A 21,692-nucleotide genomic window follows, 5' to 3' on the forward strand; every position below is an offset into this window, starting at 1 on the left:
GTTGAATCTCTCCTTGGTCGGTTTCCATCCATTGTTCCTTGTTTGGCCTTCGGATGCTTTGGAGAATAGCTTGACCCCCTCCTCAAATATTGGAATATTTGACCCCCTCAAATATTGGAAGATGCTTTCCTGTCTCCCCTGGTCCTTCTCTTCCCTAGACTAGCCAGGCCTGTAACAGTTCTTCATATGTTTTAGCCTCCAGTCACTCTCTCTTGCTCTATCTCCCTCTCTTTCTCTCCCTCTTTCTCTCCCACTTTTTTCTTTCTCTCCTTCCTTCCTTTCTCTTTCTCTTTTGCTTTTTCTTTCCTTTTCTTTCTCTCCCTCTCCCTTCAAATATTGGAAGACCGCTATCTTGTCTCCCCTGGTCCTTCTCTTCCCTAGACTAGCCAGGCCTGTAACAGTTCTTCATATGTTTTAGCCTCCAGTCACTCTCTCTTGCTCTATCTCCCTCTCTTTCTCTCCCTCTTTCTCTTGTACTTTTTCTTTCTCTCCTTCCTTCCTTTCTCTTTCTCTTTTGCTTTTTCTTTCCTTTTCTTTCTCTCCCTCTCCCTTCAAATATTGGAAGGCCACTATCCTGTTTCCTTCTCTTCCCTAGACTAGCCAGGCCCAGTTCCTGCAACCGTTCATCGCACGTTTTAGCCTCCAGTCCCCTCCTCCTCCTGGTTGCTCTTCTCTGCCCTCTTTCTAGAGCCTCAACCTCCTTTTTTTATAGCGTGGGGACCAAAAGTGGACACAGATTTACCTCTCTCTTCTGGCTCAGGAGAGACCCTTCTTTGGGGGGAATGTCCCTCCCAACGCTGACCATCTCCAGCGGCTCCTCTTCCCTGGTTGGAGAGGCGGCTCCTCCTCCGGAGGAGTTCAGCCCCTCCTGGACTTTGAGGGGTGCCAGGCCTCCAGCTTCCTCCTCCTCCTCCTCCTCCGAAGGCGGCGGCGGCTGTGGCTGGGGGCCTGAATCCTGGTCACGGGAATTGGGCCCAAGGTCTTCACCGCTCGCCTCCTGGCCTGGGGAAGGAGCAGACTCGGAAGGCCGGTGGCTGGGCACGGCTTCCAGAAGCAGAATGGTCCCCGAGGAAGACTCTGCTGGGGGGAGGAAGGAGCTCCCTCAGAAGGAGCCGCCAAGCGTTGTGGGGGGCCACAACTCCCATCATCCCTGCCAACAACCCTATAGAGGTCGAGGCCTATCAGATTGACAGGTAACAGATCATCGGAGTTGGAAGGGACCTTGTAGGTCATCTAGTCCAACCCCGAGACCCTACACCGTTTCTGACAAACGGCAGCCCAGGCTCTTCTTGATGGTCTCAAGCGATCGGAGGCATCTGCGGGCTCCAGCTTTCCGCCTCAATCCAACCCCGCGCCAGCAGGCTGGTGTCACGCCAGGCCCCCCCACCTAGCCCACTCTAGGTGCCTCCTGCAGGGATCCTTGTCCTGGCCTCACCTGGATCATCAGCCGCCTTGGGATCCAGCGGCTCCTGGATCTGGCTTGGAACCAACTCCTCCCCTGCTCGGTTCCGCACCTGGAGGAGGACGAGAGAAAAATGCAACCTCAGCTTCCCCGAAAAGATCCGTTCAGCAAAGCCCTAAGCACGTGCAGAGTGCGGTCCCTGTTGGCATAACACTGTGGAAGCTGTATTGCAGGTGGTCCTCGACTTACAGCCACAATCGAGGCCAAAATGTCTGTTTTTAAGTGGATTTGGTTTCCCCATTAATGTCAAAGCCAATAGCCAGGTTAGCAGATTAAACCGCCAACTAGGAGAAGGCTGCCCTCTGGTGGGCAAAATGGGGAAGTTAGCGTTCTCCAAGCACAACTCTTCTCGCCCTCCAGGGGTTGCGCAGGCAGCCCTGCCTTTCCCAGAGGCCAGGCCGACAGCCGAATTCCCAAAGAGACTCCACAGGGAGGTGTACCAGCTGGGCACCAACTAGCCTGGCATGGGATGATGGGGGCTGCAATCCTAAAGCATGTACAGAGTGCAAGATTGGGGCAGCTACCTGAGAGGGCTAAAAAAGGAAGATTGACGGCCAAGATGAAAACGTCTCACACTCTGGGGGGGCAAATCTGATGCCTCCCAATTGAGGGGCAGCCTCCTTCTTGCCTTCTCCTCCTGGGAGGAGCTAAGGTGGCGCAGTGGTTAGAACGCAGGACGGCAGGCTTCTTCTGCTGACTGCCGGCTGCCTGCAATTTGGCAGTTCGAATCTCACCAGGCTCAAGATTGACTCAGCCTTCCGTCCTTTTGGGGATGGTAAAATGTAAACCGCTTAGAGAGGACTGGGAAGCACTGGGAAGCGGTATAGAAGTCTAAGTGCTATTGCTAAGTGAGGAAGGAAGGAAGGAAGGAAGGAAGGAAGGAAGGAAGGAAGGAAGGAAGGAAGGAAGGGCCATGGTGGTGCAGTGGTCAGAATGTAGTATTGCAGGCTAATTCTGCCGACTGCCAGCAATTCGAATCTCACCAGGTTCAAGGTTGACTCAGCTTTCTGTCCTTCCGAGGATGGGAAAATGAGGACCCAGATTGTTGGGGGCCATGTGCTGAGTCTGTAAACTGCTTAGAGGGGGCTATAAAGCACTATGAAGTGGTATATAAGTCTAAGCACTATTGCCCTTCCTTCCTTCCTTCCTTCCTTCCTTCCTTCCTTCCTTCCTTCCTTCCTTCCTTCCTTCCTTCCTTCCTTCCTTCCTGTTAGAAGGCAGTATCGTAGGCTAATTCTGCCGACTGCCAGCGGTTCAATCCTGACCGGCTCAAGGTTGACTCAGCCTTTAATCCTTCCGTAAAATGAGGACCCAGATTGTTGGGGGGAAGAGGCTGACTCTGCAAACTGCTTAGAGAGGGCTGCAAAGCACTACGAAGCGGTCTATAAGTTTAAGTGCTATTCCTATTGCCCTTCCTTCCTTCCCTCCCAGTGGTTAGAATACAGCATTTCAGGCTAACTCTGCCCACTGCCAGGAGTTCGATCCTGACCGGCTCCAGGTGGACTCAGCCTTCCGTCCTTCCGAGGTGGGTCAAATGAGGAGACCCAGATTGTGGAGAGGGCAAGACCCTGGCTCTGCAAACCACTTAGAGAGGGGCTGTAAAGCACTGGGACGCGGTATGCAAGCGCCATTGCTATTGCTTCTGCTTACCTGGGCGTTTCTGTCCCCTGCAGCGTTTTCCTCTTGCTCACTCGATGCCCGAGCCGTGTCGGTGACCCTCCGGTGATTAAAAGCTTTCTCCGCCAACTTTGCAGCTTGAGGGAGGGGGAAAGAGGCTGGCATCAAAACAGGCTGGCATCGTTCAGAGCAGCGCTCCTGCCACAACATTTGGAGCACCGAGGACCGGTTCCGTGGAGAGAGCTTTTCCCGTGGAGCGGAAGGGAGGGGATTTCACGTGGTGCCTGCATCCCACGGACGGGGCTTCGCTTGTTTGCATGGACGGGTGGCTGGCATGCCGTGGCCCATTGCTGGGGTTGGGGAGCCCTGATTTAGAGAACCTTGTTGGGAAGGCCGGGGTGACCAGGGGACCCAGCGATCCCTCTCCACACTCCACCCCTTCCTGGAAGATTACAACACACAAACACACCCCTTCCCAAGTTCCGGTTGCCACCTTTGCTGGCCCCGATACCTTCAATTTCTTCAGCGCGCAGTTGGCGGATAGCAGCTCGGATGAGTTTCCGTTCCTCGTATTCGCTGGTTCCTCGCAGCTGAGAAGGGAAGCAGAGTCAGCGAAGGTACAAAGGGATCATTTCCTCCCTTTGTGGCCCCGAATGGGAGGCCACCTGGAGAGCCTAGATCCATCGGCTGGAAGCCCAAGCCATTTTCTTGGTGGAAAAACAGCAATAGCCCTTAGATTTATATACTGCTTCACAGGGCTTTCCAGCCCTCTCTAAGCCGTTGACAGAGTCAGCCTCTGGCCCCCAACAATCTGGATCTTCTCATTTTACTGACCTTGGAAGGAAGGACAGAAGGCTGGTCAGGATCGAACTGCTGACAGTGATCAGTGAGTTATCCTGCAACTGTTGCAGTCTAATCATTGTGCCACCATGGCCCTTCCTTCCTTCCTTCCTTCCTTCCTTCCTTCCTTCCTTCCTTCCTTCCTTCCTTCCTTCCTTCCTTCCTCCCTTCCTCCCTTCCTCCCTTCCTCCCTCCCTCCCTCCTTCCTTCCTTCCCTCCCTCCTTCCTTCCTTCCTTCCTTCCCACCTAGGTCTTAGACTTATATGCAGCTTCACAGTGCTTTACAGCCTAAGCAGTTTACAGAGTCAGCCTCTTGCCCCCAATAATCTGGGTCCTCCTTTTATCCACCTCGAAAGGATGGAGGGGAGAGTCAAACCTTGAGCCAGTCAGGATTGAACTGCTGGCAGTGGGGCAGAATTAGCCTGCAATACTGCATATTATGGCCACTGTGCACCATGGATGGAAGGAAGAACAACAGCAATAGCACTTAAGACTTATACACCGTTTTCCAGCCCTCTTTAAGCGGTTTACAGAGTCAGCCTCTGTCCCCCGACAATCTGGGTCCTCATTTGACTGACCTCAGAAGGAAGGACAGAAGGCTGAGTCGACCTTGAGCCTGGTGAGATCCAAACTGCCAAACTGCAGGCAGCCGGCAGTTAGCAGAAGTAGCCTGCAGTGCTTGCACTCTAACCACTTATATGCCACTTCTATGCGAGAGTGTCGCCTGTCGAAGAGGATGATCCCCCCACGAACGGCTCTATTGGAATGCCCCCCTCCCGAGCTCCCAAGAGAGCCTCTCTGGGAGAGCCAAGCTGACCTACCAAGCTGGTCAATTCTTCCACATCCTGGATGGTCTCCAGCTTTCTCGAAAGGGCGTCCAGGGACTTCTGCTGCCGCTGCTCCTCCTCTCGCTGCCAGGACCTGAAGGGACAAAAAAGCAAGAGAGAACATCGCTGGGGAAAATGCCCCCAAATTCTTCGCCTGGCCTGGCCTGCAGCAACGGGATCCTAATCGGCTCCACTACCAGTTTGACGATCCCACACGCGCAGCTTTCCCCACGCCAGCGGAGGCCTGCAGCGCCAATCAGCAGAGCGGAGAAAGAACAGGAAAGGGCAGGGGTGGGTAGGAGGGCTGATGACCCTGCACTTTTCTCTTCTTTCTCCTCCCGGCTGATCGGCGGAGGCCTTTTTTTTTTTTTTTACTATGGGTTCGGCCGGGAGGAAGCAACAACAAGAGATCAGTCTCCTTTAACCAACATGACGGAAGCAAAAACTACAGGGCTAAAAACTACAGGCGGTTGGAAGGGCCTATTTGCGCGTGCAAGGGCTAAATTGATTAATGATGTATAAAGGCGGAGATCTCTGTAATGGTAGCTTAATACTCTGACGAGGCTGACGAAAGTTTAGGAAGTACAATAAATGTAATTGTAAGTTCTGGAGATCGCAGGATGTCTGTTTCTTCCTTTACATACATACATACGTGTGTGTGTGTGTGTACATGTGTGTACGTGTGCATGTGTGTGTATATATATATATACAGACTCACAGACGAACACAATACAGAAGCCTGATGATGGCAGATGAGATTCTGCGAAACGTTGCTACAACTTTAAAAGCACAACTACTATACGTGGGAAAATACCCGAACAAAGCTGAATAACATACATGTGTGTGAAAACTTATGTTATATATATATATATATGTATACACACACACACACACACACACACACACATATATGCACACACACATATATATACACACAAACACACAATTACATACACATACACACACACACACATATATATAAATTTATATTTATTATTTATATTATTTATATTTATATTATTTATATTTATATTTATATTTATACGGCTGCAGTGTCCGAAGGTCACGCAATCCCCCTTTTGCAACCTTCTGACAAGCAAAGGGGAGCCAGATTCGCTTAAAGAGTGCGTACTACTCGTTTAACAACTGCAGGGATTCCCTTAACAACGGTGGCAAGAAAGGGCGTAAAGCGGGAGGAGAACCTTCGCGGAACAACCGTCTCTCTTAGCAACCCAAACCTTGGGCTCGACGGCGGCCGTTCAGTCGAGGACGGCCTGTGAAATAAAACGCTTGCGGGGAGGGTTACAAGGCTGGTTACAAGTTACAAGGTTACAAAGTGGGGTGCAAGAGGGAAGCGGGGACCCCCCCCCACACACACACACTCACCTCAGCCGGTTCTCCTTGTTCTCCTGCCGCTCCGTCCGAAAGCGCTTGGACGCCAGCGCCTCCTCGTCGCGCTCCAGCTCCTGCCGGCGCAGTTCCCGGATCGCCGAACGGATCTGCCTGCGCTCAGCCAAGTCCAGGGTGGCCTCCAGCTGGGGGGGGGGAAGGGGAGAAAGAGTAAGAGGAGAGTCATTCAGGGACAGGTCAAGGGCGTTGCGGAGGCCGCCCCGCCCCGCCCAGGCATTCCCCAGCCTCTCTTTGGCCGCCCCAGGGCTAGACACACAATGGGCGCAGTGTGAGCTTTTCACAAAGTGCCACTGTCCCTCCGGCCGAGCCCTTGCGCTTTCCCCAGGCTTAGTGGCTCACACACGCAACTGTCCGTCCGCCCCTCCCACCAGGCTTGGCCACGGCCCCAAACTCTCCACCACTTCAGCCTGGGGTACGGCCACCTCTTTGATCATCCTGCAAAGGAAGATGCCTGCCTGTCACTCAGGACCCCCAAAACTCTCCAGCTGGCTTCAAAGAACAGATTAAATGACACTCGGCGGAGGCAGGAAGCAGGGGCTGTGTGTGTGTGTTGTGTGTGTGCATGCATGTGCGTTGAGTGTGTGTGTGAGTGTGTTATTTTACACATCTCGGAAGATGGAAAGCTGAGTCAACGTTGAGCCTGGCGGGATTTGAACTGCCAAATTGCAGGCAGCCAGAAGTAGCAGTACTGCACTCTCACCACTGTGCCACCGCAGCTCTTAGATTTTCGGCTCCATTGTGTCCGTAGGTCAAGGACCACCTGTATTTACACACGCATAAAGTCCACACACGCGGGGAAGGGAGAAACTTGGGAAAGAAGAGTTGAGCAATTTGTCCTTCAGCATCCCTGGTTCTGCGCAGGCGGCAGGCAGGCAGGGACACCGGCCCAATTACGCTCGGCAAGAGATCGCGGGGCGCCTCAGGGCCTCCGAATTCTACAGCAAGTGGACAGGAACTTGCTCAACCAGCCTGGAGGAAGCCGCGGACAGCTCACCCTCCCCTTTGCCCGGGCTAGTTATCGCAAGATGACGGGACACAGACGGGGCTGGGAAAGACGAAGAGGCCCTGGGAAGACTTGCAGTGTGTAGCTGCGAAGGACAAAATGCTCCAGAGGCAGCAGGAATGTGTCGGTTTTACAAACTCAGAGCTTTACATCAGCCCCCCCCTCAACCTTTCTGGCACCACGGGCCGGTTACGTGGAGGGGGATTTCTCCACGGACCGGAAAGGGGTGTGTGTGTGTGTGATTTTGCGTGCGGCCTGCAACCTGTGGATGGGGTTTCGCTTGTTTGCACGGCCCGGCATGCCGCAAACTGATGCCGATTCATGAACTGGAGTTAGGGACAGAGTCCAGAGGCAGACAGAATTTGACCAGGTGTATGGCTAGTCTAGAAAAGGACTCAGACCGTGATGGCGAACCTATGGCACACATGCCAGAGGTGGCATGTAGAGAGCTCTCTGTGGGCATGCAAGCCGTCACCCCAGCTCAGCTCCACTGTGCATGTGTGCAGACGCCTCCTGCTGGCCAGCTGGTCTTCAGGTCTCTGCCATGCATGTGTGGGGGAGGCACACAAATGCGCAGGGGGCGTGGCGCATGTACAGGGGAAGGGGAAGTATTGCATTTTGGGGGTGCACACGCACGCGCTTTGGGCTCTCGGTGCCAAAAAGGTTACACATCACCGGACAAGGGGGTGCCATGATAGCAGTCTTCCAGTATTGGAGGGGCTGTCCCAAAGAAGAGGAAAGGGTTAACCTATTTTCCAAAGCACCTGAAGGCAGGACAAGAAACAACGGATGGAAACTGAACAAGGAGGGACGAAGTAACCTGGAACTAAGTTGAAACTTCCTAACGGTCAGAAAAATTAACCGGTGGGCTCTTTGGGGAAAGGGGTGCCAAAAGAAGGGAAAAGAGAAATGCAAACAAGGGAAGGGGGGGAAAGGAAGGAGGGAAAGCCAGTTGGATGGGGAGTGGGTGCGCGTGTGTGGAGAGAAAGAGAAGGATCAAAACAACCTAAAAGGACGGGAGAGTTTCTCCTTATATGGACTAATTCCCTCGTAGCTGCAGCCGAAGAAAAGGGAGGAATTAATTCAAGTTCCAGAGACAGAAAAGTTGCTGTCAAGAAGGAGAGCTGTGAAAATATCTACAGATCCCTCACATCCTGGATGTAGGCTGGGTCAACCTCTTCCTTCAAGACGACACTATAGGGCATTGCATGCCAGAACGACACAAATATCGTATATTTCCCCGTCATCACTCTGCTAAACAACTCATTCTCACAACACTGTCAAACAACCTAGTAGGGCTGTAATAATAATAATAATCATCATCATCTTCCTTCTCATCTTTCCTATTACCTATTTCCTTATCTTCTTATGACTATCCCTGTGTTGCTTGTATCTTATGATTTATATTGCTTGTTTTATTTAGTATACTGATAAGGCTTTTGCTGGTTGCTTACTTAGTATCCCAGGACTATTACTGAGGGTTGTATCTAACGATTTATGAGGATTGTGTTTTATGATGATTATGATCATGATTTATCACTTTTGACTTATATGTACACTGGGGAAACAAATTTCTTGTGTGTCCAATCACACTTGGCCAATAAATAGTTCTGTTCTGTTCTGTTCTATATTCTTATTCTATTCTAAATTCCTATTCTATATTCTTATTCTGTTCTAAATTCTTATCCCATTCTAAATTCTTATCCCATTCTATTCTAAATTCTTATCCCATTCTATTCTAAATTCTTATTCTTAATTCTATGCCATGCCATGCCATTCCTATTTCTATTTGTAGTTGCTCTTCTTTGCACTTTTCCCAAAGTCTCAACATCTGTTTTCTAATGTGGTGACCAAAACTGGAGGCAATTTTCTAGCCGTGGCGTTACTATAAGGCTTTACATAGCGGTACTAATCCTTCATGTGATTTTGATTCTATGCCCCTAGTTATACCTCCAAGGAGCGTATTAGCTTTTTGGGCCACTGTCGCACACGGCTGGCTCGTGTTTCAATCAAACGCTGTTCTACCCTAAAAATGGTTTAATAATGCTCAATTCTCCTGCATCCTATTGAAGGAGGATTTAGGCGATAAAAAGCTGCAACTTTACTTTGCCCAGATCAAACAACAACCTTACATATTGCAGACCAGACCAAACAACCACTTTACATATTGCAGATCTGCTTGGATGAGAACAACACTCCCTTTATACAAATGTTTGCTCCGCGTTTGTGATTTTGCACTCTTGCACACTTATCTGCACCTGTTGTGTCTGGGATATAAACTGGGTGAAGGGAACTCCCTATCTAAGGACCATCCTCAGGTAGAGTGGTTGTCCGCCATCTTCAGGCAATCCCGAGTATTGCATCAGTGGTGGGATTCAAATTTTTGTGACTACCGGTTCTGTGGGCGTGGCTTGGTGGGCGTGGCAGAAGGTTCCTGCAAAATCCCCCTTCCCTCCCCACCCCACTAACCTGCTTTCCAGCTCCGTTCTCCTGTGCAGGGCAACCAAAGGAGACCCAGCCAATCAGCTGGGACTCGGGAGGCAGGGAATAGATGGGGGCGGGGCCAGTCAGAGGCGGCTTTAGCCGGTTCTCCAAACTACTCAAAATTTCCGCTACCGGTTCTCTAGAACCGGTCCGAACCGGCTGAATACCACCTCTGTATTGCATTCCTTGGATGTAGAAAGATCTAGAATCTGGGGGAGAGTTTGGTAGGTGAGTGAATTCCCTCTCTGGCTGGTTGTTGTGAAAGACATTTTGCAAAGCCAGGGGAAAGAAAAGAAAAAAACCCAGGAACTGTGTTAAGCCACAAAAGAGGAGTAATAATATTCCAGGTTTCGGGGTTAAAGGCCTTTCTCAGCCCAACCAGGAGGCCCGTGAGCTCTGCACCAAGGAAACTTGGGAAGCAGGTGTTTTGCCACCTCACCACGCCCCTTTCCCCAGGTATTTCCAACAGCTTGTTTCCCCTTCCCACCACAACAGCCGGGAGGGAGGGGAGGAGGGAGGGGAGGAGCTGCCTTTTCTCATCCTTTAATAAACTAGCAGCGTCTCTCAACCGTGGCGACTTTTAAGACTTGTGGACTTCAACTCCCAGAATTCCCCAGCCAGGTGTGGGGGAAAAATGGTCACAGGTTGTGCTGGCTGGGGGAATTCTGGGAGTTGAAGTTATGTAACTTAAAAGTCACCACGGCTGAGAAATATTGAACTAGGATAGGGGTCTTCAAACTTGGCAGCTGAAAGACTTGGGGACTTCAACTCCCAGAATTCCTCCTCCAGTCATGTCAGCTCAGGAATTCTGGGAGTTGAAGCCCACCTGTCTTAAAACTTGCCAAGGTTGGAGACCCTTGTGACAGATGATAGATACATGCATAGATAAATGATAGATAGATAGATAGATAGATAGATAGATAGATAGATAGATAGATAGATAGATAGATAGATAGGAAAATAGGCAGGTAGGTATGGAGAGAGAGATGATAGATAGGTGATAGATCAAGGGTCTTCAAACTTGGCAGCTGAAAGACTTGGGGAATTCAACTCCCAGAATTCCTCCTCCAGTCATGTCAGCTCAGGAATTCTGGGAGTTGAAGTCCACAAGTCTTAAAACTTGCCAAGTTTGAAGACCCTTGAACTAGGACATAAAAATTATAATATGACCTCCATGTTGGGGACAGTAGCTCCATTCCTTACGTGCCTTGTAGCCCAGGTCCTGGCTGGGACCCATGGGAGCTGGAATCCCCCAGCCAGCGAAAGGATAGGGACTCTCCAACCCCCCATCCTTTGAGAAAAGCCGCCTGCCAGCCAAAGCCTTCCTGGTGGGCGATGCCTCATCTGGCAGAGGTGAGTGTCAATGGGTTCAAGTCTGAACAAGGCTCTCCCCCTTCCAGGCAGGGCCGGGCCTTGGCGCTCCTCCCCATAGCACAAACGGTGAGGAATCCCTGCCATGGAGCACAAAGGGCCCTTGTGTGCTGCAGGCAGCGCTGCCTTCTCTCCGGCGCCGCCGGGCCAGGTGAGCCCAAAAGAGAGAACAGAAGACAAACTGGCTTGGAAGGAAAACGGCTCCCAAGGAAGCAGAGCTTTTATATTGGGGGCCACGGACAGACGGGGAGGGGGGCAAATTGAGGCTCCCCCTATCCAACTGCACCTTTGTAGTTCAGCTAGTCCTTGACCTGACCCAAACAGAGCCCAACGTTTCTGCCCCCGAATGAAACCTTTGTTAAGGGCCCAGTTTGGCAACCTGTCTGGCCACGGTTTTGAAGCGAAATCAATGCAGTAACACGTTTGGGAAGGGGGCTCCCTCCACAACAACCATCTAGCATCCAGGAGGGATTGATACCCCCACAATGCAGCAAAAATTAAGAAACACGAATTTGGCTCCTTGTGTTGCAAAAGTAAGTCAGACCTGCTGGCACAGAGGTGGCAGGCTGGAGAATTCTGGGAATTGAAGTCCTCCAGGCTTAAAGTGGCCAAGGTTGGAGACCCCTATGCTAGGCAGCAGCTCCTGTCTAACCGTGGCCGATCCTTAAAAGTTTGGACCCAGTTTAGGAGGGACTAGAAAGCCCCCCCCCCAGGAAAGGCCAGCATGAGAGTTGAGAAACCTCCTCTTGTCACTCTGGAGGAAACGGCCTGCCCAAGTTCACCAACCGAACTCTGCGGAAAGGAGTCTCCACCTCTGAGTGCATGTGCCACGCCCTGAATTCTTTCATTTCTCCTGCCATTTTCACACGGGGGGGACTTCAGCAGGGTGCCCTCCCCAACCTGGGAATTCAAAGCCCTGTGAGATTCCTGGCAGGGAAGGAACTCAGCTTCAGCCATAACTGTTTAAATAACAGCTTCTCCATTTAGAGCAGGTGAGATGTGCCAACTTTCCAGAAATTGGGGAAATCTAGGAATTGCCTCTTGACCTCTTGAGGTTGACAAACGCTGGACTGGATTTCAAAGGGGGTCTTCTGACATTTTACAAGTAAAGTTACACCACCCCTGAAAAAAGTGACTTAGGACCGTTTTTCACATTTACGATCATTGCAGCATCCCCCATGGTCGCCTGATCAGAATTCAGATGTTTGACAAATTCTGACTCACATTAATGACCGTTGCAATGTCCCGGGGTCATGTGATTATCTCCTTTTGTGACCCGACAAGCCAAGTCAATGGGGGAATCCTATTTCACTTAACAACCATGTGGCTCAGTTAACCAATGCAAGGATTCACTTCACAGCTGTAAAATGAGGGCAAAACTCACGTATTAACAAGTGCTTCAACTGGGCAACATAAATTTTGGGCTCCCTTGCGGTCATAACCCGAGGACTACCTGTATACAAGCCAAAGCAAGGAGGATGCAATAGGAATACGAAGGCTTCTCTGCAATCAGGGAAGAATGACACCTGTCAATTGGATACGTCACAGGGGCCGAGTTCTTGTCTCGCCAAGGCAGCTCTCTTCACACAAACACACCCCTCTCCTCCTTCGTTCCACAACTTATTAAGGCCGCGGTTGAAAACCCTGGGAATTGGAAACCACACAACCGGAGGGCAGCCAGGTTGGAGAAGTCTATTGTAAGCCCATGGGTTTTAAGCCGCGATGGCGAAGTTTACACAATGTGTGCAAAGCCAACCTTAAAGCTTATGTAGCACTTTTGCTCCGACTGGCACGAAAGCTGAGACACCAGATAAGCCTCAGGTGGATATTTTATTTTCTTGCTGGCGGAGTGAGTAAAGGAGCAATTAATTAGGTGAGTCCTTCCCAGTGAAGGGAGAACTAGAATGAGAGTAACAGATCTATGGAAGCGATCTGGCTGAAAGCCGCTGAACGCCAACGGACTCCGTTTTCTCACGGCAAAGGATTTGGACATCTAAGCGTTACGTAAAGAAGGGTTTCCAAACCTCGTGACAAGAACAAGTTGCAACGTCTGTGTCCAACTGCGGAACCCAAGGTGCCCTAGGGGCAGGCATCAACTCACCACAAACTCAAAAGATACGTCACAGAAGGACTGCCGTCAAAACATAAACCAAAGGAGTCGGGACAGAAGGAAGCTTGCGAAACCAAGATGGGATCTCAAAGCGGTGCAATTCGATGTCCCTGCCTGGCTCTGACAGCCTCCAAGAAGAGCCTTCCGCCATTCAATCCCTGGGTTTCTAAAACCAGGACAATTCGAGAGAAGCTGCTTTGCATAAGCAGGGTTGGTTGCAATATAGATGAGCTATTTGCAGCTTAGCACGTTTCATGCATCTAGCCGGTTGGGTTGCCTTAAGATCCAATCTATCTTGCAAGGAGCCGGTAATTGGGTAATTGGGTTAAGTAAGGCTTTAAGTGACAGCCACTTAATAAGCTGTGCTCCGGTTTCCTCGCCTTTGGATTGGCGTGAACTCCATAAGAAGGAGCCCTGTAATTTTGCAAACGGGGGCAAATTTACAGAATTGGATCAAGCAGCTTCTGTGATCTTGTCCCATGCTCCCATCTCAAAGGATGATGCGTTCGTGCGTCCCCTTTAAAGCTCCTTGGCTCCTGAATTTATTTCATTTTTCCCCTCTCTTTTTCCTTTGTCACTCAAAAGTCTCACTTTGGGGATTATTGTAAACGTAGGCACAGCTGGCTCCTCAACACACCAGGCTCCTAAAACTCTGAGTTTGTCCATTTCTGCACAACTTGAAATTTTTTGAATAATCATCTCCTCTTATGGAACATGAGGCTGTTTCCAACATAGACATGGACAAATTAACCTTGGCATTAAAAGATAAAGACACTTCAATATATTACGACAGCTGGAACTGCTGGTACAAATGTACAGACCAAAGACAGACTTCACACTAAAAGGCAAAAGAAGATATGATAGAATTGTAGTAGTGATACACAGATATATGTAAGGATTAATTGTGTATATGGCATAAAATAAGGATAAAAAGGAGGTCTCACAAACTGTTGAAGATGAAAATGTTTTCAGTTGTTTTTTATCTTTTTCTTTCTATTCTTTTTTTCCCCTTATTTTCTTTTTCTCTCTTATACTTATGTATGTGTTGTTGGTCTATTTTAATTGCAAAATCAATAAAGTGTATTAAAAAAAACAACAACTCTGAGTTTAGTGCAGGGTGGTGAACACGCCCTTGTTATCCACAACCCACAAACAGGCAGCACGTGACAAATTTCAAAGTTGGGAAACGATCCTTTCGCCCTGCAAAAGGAAGCCATTAAAAAAAAACAAAAAAAAAAACACAAATCCACAGTGGACCAAAGGGATGGGAGGAACGCATAACTGACGAAAAGGAAGCAGGCAAAACGACCACAACGTCTAAGGCTTCCAAACCACTCACAAACATCGCTGGGCAAAAAAAAAAGGAACGTTTCTCTTCTTCAGCTCCGCCGTCCCCAAAGCCGCAAAACGGTTCAGTTCTCCAAGCAGAGCATCAGGGGAAAGGAACTCACCAGTTTCCGGAGCGTGCCTTCGTCCATGCTCAGGAGCGCCTCGTCGGACATGCCTGTCAGATTCCGCCCTGGGGGGGGGGGGCACTCCTCCTTCTGTCCAAAGAAGCCGGCCAGGCACAGAAAGGAAGGTCCCTCCAAAAGCTAGTTCAGGGTCGGAACGGACGGAGCCCTGGAAGCGAACAAGGTCCAGAGGGTCAGGCAGAGCATCAATCGGTTATCTCAGAAAGGCTCAATCCTAGGACCCCCAAGCCAAGAGGGTCTCCACTCCCCTCTTTTAAACTCCCAAGGAAAATCAGAGTTTCCTCCCTCCCCCGCCCGATTCTTCGACTTTTCAGGGGGATGGAAACGCAGCCTGGCTTCCTTAGGGCATCCCAGGGAATTGTTTGTCACACTTCACTGCCAGCTAGTTGCCCAACAGGGCTTTATCTAGCACTCTTTGGCACCCATGAAAAGTCTCTGGCATCCCTCCCTGCAAACGCCCCAGGTGAGGCATGCCCCAAGACTGCGGAGGAGGCAGGGATGAAGGAAATGAGAGGGCTTCCGTAGAATCAGCTCACTCCGCTCTTCGGCTGCCTGACTTGCGGGAGAGTGGCACATGGGCTGCGTGGGAGCAGGGACAGGACGTCAATGCCAGGGCAGACGCCCCCTCCCACGCTTCATTAGTGGATGTCATGCTACAGGAAATGTTTCATCCTGATCCAGGGCTCGTTACCCTTGTATGCAACCGAATCTCATTTTAATGCATGCTGATTAAAGTGTACACTTAAAGTGACAATAAAGTTATTCTATTCTTTATTCCATGCCATGCCATCCTGTTCTATTTCTATTTGCTTTTCTTTGCACTTTTTCCAAAGTGCTTTTTCTCAACATTATTCTATTCGATTCTATTCTATTCTACTCTATTCTGCATTCCTACTCTATTCTTAATTGTTAATTCCAATAGGCCGCACCCACCCAAGTTCACTGCTGACCCACTGCTGACCGACAGGTCCTGCCCACACAAACCATGCTGCCCTGGACACGCATTCACACAACCCTCTAAACCCGTGCAAGCCAATCTCCGCCGACCCTGCAAGGGAACCCGCTGGATCCTCGGCCAGCCAGCCAGCAGAGGTTCGGATGGATCCCAACACGCCCACCCACCCAGATCCCCGCTGCCACGCCGCCAGCTCCTCCTCCTCCTCCTCCTGCCCCTCCCCAACCGGGCGACCCTCTTCCCACCCACCCCCTTAATCCGGATCAAGGATGGGCTCCCCAATCCGGATCGGCTCGACGTACCTCGCCCGGCCGCGCAGAGCCATCCAAAGGCGCAGCAGCGCGGACACCGAGTAACCCAGCCCGCTCGCTGCGGATCCCGACTCGGCTCTGGACTCAGCCGAGCAGCGCAGCGAGGAGCCAGCCTTCCCGGAGCTCCGCCCCCTCTCCCTCGAATTAGCCAATGACAGGGCGCGCCTCCTCCCGACGGTCCCGGCCGCGCCCCTTTCCCTCCCCGTCATTGGTCGGTTTCTAACCGTCGAGCCGCCTCCTTGAGGCTGGGCGCGCTTGGCAGGTCGGGAATTGTCGTTTCTGGCATGCTCTGCCCTGGCGGGCGCGGGCTGGGGGGGGGTGAAGTGGGGGGCGGGAGAGGAATCAAGCAGCCGTGGCTTGTATAGTGAGTTTCTCAAACGGGGAATAAAGTCTTTGGCTTGCATATCTGAAATGGTCTTGGGTCTCCTGCTTGAGTTGGGGTTGGACTAGAAGACCTCCAAGGTCCCTTCCAGCTCTAATATTCTAAGTTCTGTAAATATTTAGGGTCTCCTGCTTGGGGGGTTAGAAGACCTCCAAGGTCTCTTCCAGTCCTATCACTCTATGTTCTAAATGTTTAGGGTCTCCTGCTTGAGAGGGGGGTTGGACTAGAAGACCTCCAAGGTCCCTTCCAGCTCTAATATTCTATAAATATTCTGTAAATATTTAGGGTCTCCTGCTTGAGGGGGTTGGACTAGAAGACCTCCAAGGTCCCTTCCAGCTCTAATATTCTATAAATATTCTGTAAATATTTAGGGTCTCCTGCTTGAGGGGGGAGTTTTAACAGATAATCAGAGTTGGAAGGGTCCTTGTAGGTCATCTAGTTCCACCCCGAGACCCTACACCATTTCTGACAAACGGCAGTCCAATCTCTTCTTGAAAGTCTCCAGGGATGACGCTCCCACAACTTCCAGGTTGGACTAGAAGACCTCCAAGGTCCCTTCCAGCTCTATTCTCATTGATCGCCCCCAAACGTGCAAGAGACATTTCGAGCATTCAGATCTTGGAGTCGAGCCCTCGCTGACCGCATGGATTCATCCAGACTTTGCTTTTGGCAGCAGCAAAGAAGTGGGCTGACCCTGCCTTTCCAGGAGTCTTTAAAAAAAATAAATCCCAGTCTTGGTCTCCCAGTCCAGCCAAGGCTGGCCAGTGTGCCACGTGCGTGGGAGCCCAATTCGTCTTGCTTGCTCCTTGACCAAGCTCTTTCTCTGTAACCCTTGGAAAAAAACGGCGGTTGATTTATGGTTGACTGAAAACCCCTTACAGTCTGTTTGCATAAAACGGAAAAAAATGCATTTATGGTTTGGGGTTTTGATGATTGCTGGGGGGAAAAGACCCCTGGATAATATAAAGAGTGAACTTTCGTTGGTAATCATAGCATAAGAGATCATGTCGTAATTGTCTGCAATTTGCTGCAAAGGAAATTGGAAACTTCTGCTTCTTCCTTTAATACACTTTCTTCTTCTTTTTTACTTACTGCTTTCACTCTTTACTACTTTGTGTTACGGTAGCCAACTTTTATAAAGCTATATATGTGGTTTTTATATTTATTACTGATTCTGAGAGTGGGGAGGGGGTGCTGCTGTTGGCCGGTGGCTCCGTAAAGAGCGCAGCAGATAAGGAGAGAGATCCAGTTACAAGCAGCCTGAAATTATTAAGTCGCCTTTGGTGACCCTGGACTTAGGCTGTTTATTCTGTGTCTGGTGAAGACAATGCGTTTTTTGTAGCACGTCTCTCCCCAGAAAGGAAACGAAGGAGCGGATGGCAAGCTAAGAGATAGCGCTTCAGATCTGAACGAGAGACCAAGAGGAGAGGGGAAGTCTAAAAACATCCTGGAACGTAAGGAACAATGGCCTGGACTTGTCCATGAAGTCTCCAGGATCTGAATTTATTTTTATTTATTTATGTATTTGATTTGTCAATCGCTTACAACAAGGGTCTTCAAACTTGGCAAGTTTAAGACTTGTAGACTTCAACTCTCAGAATTCCTGAGCTCACATGATTGGAGGAGGAATTCTGGGAGTTGAAGTCCCCAAGTCTTAAAGCTGTCAAGTTTGAAGACCCTTGGCTTACAAGATAATAGACATAAGAATAAACATGAGTATGAATACAGGAAATAGGTACGATTAAATGAGGACAATAGGACAGGGATGGTAAGCACGATGGTGCACTTATGTGCGTCCCTTACAGACCTCTTAGGAATGGGGTGAAGTCAATAATGGATAATTTAAGGGTAAAGGAGTGGAGGGTTTGAGGATGTAACAACAGAGTCAAGTAGTGAGTTCCAGACATTGACAACTCTGTTGCTGAAATTGGACAACAGACTAACCTAAAGCCAAAAGGATTGCCTTGCCCTGCCCCCTCCCATTGCTAAAATGTCCCTGAGGGCCTCCCCCCTCTTGCTTGCTTGTGCCAGCCACATCTCTAAACAGAGACAAAGGGGCTTGGTGAGGACCCCACCCTGGAACAATGTGATAAAGAGGGGCGGTATTATTGAGCACCCCACAGAGAGCAGATTTTGTGTTTTGGAAGGAAGGAAGGAAGCCAGTTCAGAGAGGAAAATATCTCCAGTCTGGAAAATGTGGCAAATCCAGACATTTGCTTCTCGATTCATCTGAATTGTGTTTGGGTTTTCTGTGGCGTCAAAGTTAACTTGTATGCAGCGCTTAAATGCTTCCATAAGCATTTTCCACTTGTGACTGTATGACTGTGTTGCTTGTATCCTTACGATTTATATGGACTGTTTCCTAGTATGATTTGATTGCTTATTGTACCCTATGACTATCATTAAGTGTTGGACCTGATGATTCTTGATGAAATGTATCTTTTCTTTTTATGTACATTGAGAGCATATGCACCAAGACAAATTCCTTGTGTGTCTAATCACACTTGGCCAATAAAGAATTCATTCATTCATTCATAATCTCTATTCCTGGTGCTGAAGCATCAGTGTAGCCAGTATGTGTACTTATGCATGAAGAAGACGACAGTTCATCTGTGGACACAGTGCTGATTCTGCAGCCCCAGTCTGGCACTATGGGAGCACTGGAAGTGCATGGTTGTAGTAACTGTGGGTGTTATTATTTGATGTCACTCACGGTTTTCTGTCTTCAAAACTGATGGAGGCTTCCAGCAGGGGGCTGGACTAGAAGATCTCCAAGGTCCCTTCCACCTCATTCATTCTAATTCTAATTCTAAGCCTCCAGGGTTTGCCAAGAGGTGCTGTCACCAGGACCAGCTTTCTAGTTCCCCTGACTGGATGTCACAATGACATAGGGCAAGGGTCTTCAAACTTGGCCAAGTTTAAGACTTGTGGGCTTCAGCTCCCAGAATTCCTGAGCTGACATGACTGGAGGAGGAATTCTGGGAGTTGGAAGTCCACACATCTTAAAGCGGTCAAGTTTGAAGACCCCAGACGTAGGGTTTCTTGTGTGGTCGACTTTGAGGTCTCTTCCCAAATTCCAGGATACTACGGAGTTGTGTTTCTCAACACCGGCAGTTTGAAGATGTGTGGGAATTCTGGGAGTTGAAGTCCACACCTCTTCAAGTGCCGAGGTTGGGAAACGCTCCTAGAGAGCAACTGGTGAGGCATACGGCGGTCATCCATTCTGATGATGTGTCTGACCCATCTCATCTGAGCTTTGATCATCAGGAACTCCATGCCAGAGGACTCCACGCGATCCAAGACTGGAGACAAGAATGAAGAGCATCTGTGAGAAATTTCTCCAGTGGTTTGATGCGCCTTCAGAACAAGAGTCCAACACTCACATTCAATAGGAAGGAAGGAATAACCACGGCTTTGTGGAGATGTAGATGCATTGATTGAGCACTGTAGGATGAAGCTGCCCTGGTGCCTGGCTGGTCTTTGTGATCCTGGAGTCAATTGCTTTGTTGTCCACCCATCGCTCAAGGGGATGCTTGCCAAATATTTGAAGTTGTTTACCTTTGTCAGCTGGGTGTCAAGCACGGTGGTTTTTGATTTTAGGTTTTATGAGCTTAGTGTTTGGCACAAGCTACAAAAATACATCAGTATTGTTCAGGTTGACAGGCAAGCCAATTTGTTCATCATCCACTGTAGATCGTTGTCTAGAGTTTGAAATATCCATATGGACAAAATGTTTGAAATATTTTTTTGTTTTAACAGTTTGAAAAGGCCAGTGTAGAGAAAAGAAGGACCAGGGGGTGGGTGACATGGTAGCAGCATTCCAATATTTGAGGGGCTTCCACAAAGAAGAGGGAACCAACTTATTCTCCAAAGCACCAGAAGGCAGGACAAGAATCAATGGATGGAAACTAATCAAGGCGAGAAGCAATTTGGAATTAAGGAGGAACTTCCCAACAGTGAGGACAATTAACCAGTGGAACAGCTGGCCTCAAGAAGTTGTGGGTGCTTCCAACACTGGAGGTCTTTAAGAGGGGATTGGACAGCCACTTGTCTGAAATGGTATAGGATCTCCTGCCTGAGCAGGGGGTTGGACTAGAAGACCTCCAAGGTCCCTTCCAACTCTTATTCTGATTGATTGAAATAGCCATCCAGACAAAACTTCTGGGCAATTAAGCCAGCCTGGCTGGCTTTAAGAGGTGGGAATGTAATCGGCCTGACCATTTTCCTTTGGCATCTCCTTGTCCCAAGAAAAGATTAAGCTGATGAATGATTTCTCTTCATCGGTTTTCTACAGCCTCCCTTTAGGCGTCAGGACAGTTAACTGAATATTTCTCCCCCCTTTGCTTTTGTCTCCTGTTGGCTTTTGTGCTCTGTTTATTTGTCTTAAGTATTTTAAAGAAGCTTTGAAGTCAGAAGTGAGAGACAGAGAAAACACATTTGAAGGCGAGTTGGATGCTCAGAAGAAGAGAGGGTCAAAGAAAACTTATTTGGTCAAATGTTCCATTTATCAAAGGCCAACTTAAAGGATTCCATCCTGCTTGGCGAGAAGCAGATAGGAGCTAAGTGGTATCCCTTTTTGTAAAAAAGAGTTTGGCCAATATATCAGAATTCAAATTTTTCTGGGACTGCCATATTTGGCCACCCAAACTCAAATGCAGGTCCTAGATGACGGCAGAATACCTAATGTGGGGCTGCCCCAGATGGTCATCCAAAACCTACCGCAACTGCACATCAGTGCAACTGAGATGTTAGAGTTTATGAGATCAGAATGCAAAATTCCACTTTTTAAAGGTCAGCGGAAGAAGCTTTTTGGATGAGAAGCGAAATGTCTTCAAAGAAAAATCAGAAAAGTCCAGTTGCCTCTTGAAAAAAGCACCTTTGGGGACAATCGTGGGGTGATCTGGATGACTGAGAATATTCATAGAGAATATTGCCACTTGGACTTTCTGCCTGGCCTCTTTTCATCCTTGTTTATAGTCTTCTTGGTGGACAAAGAATCCCACTTAGTGTCCATCCCAGCAGGTCAGTTGAGTCCGTGCAGATTCCTGCATTCTCAAAAGCAGGAACCTGATGCAAACTTCACGGGAATCTCCTGGCTCCTTCAGTTTATCTAAGGATGAAAGTCTGGCAAGGTGACAAGGGCTGATGGGGTTTGCTCACCTGCCACAGGTAAATGCCTCTCCCCATCTGCCTCCCCCTGCATGACTGGACAACTGTGCTGTTTCTGCCCAGGGATTGAAACTCTCTGCAGTTTGCATTTTTCCTCCATGTGATTCATCCTTTTAACAGTCTTAAGCTGAGACATTAGAACATTCTGTATGTTTGCTGGTTTGCTTTAATAATCAACTGTACATTTCTTCCGGATGATAACAAAAAGATAGCTCTAAGTCTTTCTCCCCCACTCCTTGCTTATTAGCCTGGGCTTTGGAACTGGGACCTGTTTACCAA

General features: G+C 49.2%; 1 protein-coding gene across 1 annotated transcript in view; it reads right to left on the reverse strand.

Moving 5' to 3' along the window:
• The window catches only part of SMTN (smoothelin), a 46,033-nt gene extending 31,289 nt beyond the window's left edge, over nt 1-14,744 (reverse strand). Inside the window, exons 1-7 of the mRNA XM_087942604.1 lie at nt 14,576-14,744; nt 6,133-6,281; nt 4,741-4,840; nt 3,591-3,669; nt 3,113-3,216; nt 1,436-1,514; nt 743-1,077 (exon numbers count right to left, since the gene is read on the reverse strand). Of these exons, the coding sequence (XP_087798730.1) occupies nt 743-1,077; nt 1,436-1,514; nt 3,113-3,216; nt 3,591-3,669; nt 4,741-4,840; nt 6,133-6,281; nt 14,576-14,626 (897 nt within the window). The 5' untranslated portion in view covers nt 14,627-14,744. The remainder of the gene's footprint in view (nt 1-742; nt 1,078-1,435; nt 1,515-3,112; nt 3,217-3,590; nt 3,670-4,740; nt 4,841-6,132; nt 6,282-14,575) is intronic.
• Between the last annotated feature and the right edge of the window lie 6,948 nt (nt 14,745-21,692).

This window comes from Notechis scutatus, chromosome 13, assembly GCF_049901735.1.
Source record: "Notechis scutatus isolate UNSWTSFEM ecotype Mainland chromosome 13, rNotScu1.2, whole genome shotgun sequence".
NCBI lineage: Eukaryota > Metazoa > Chordata > Lepidosauria > Squamata > Elapidae > Notechis > Notechis scutatus.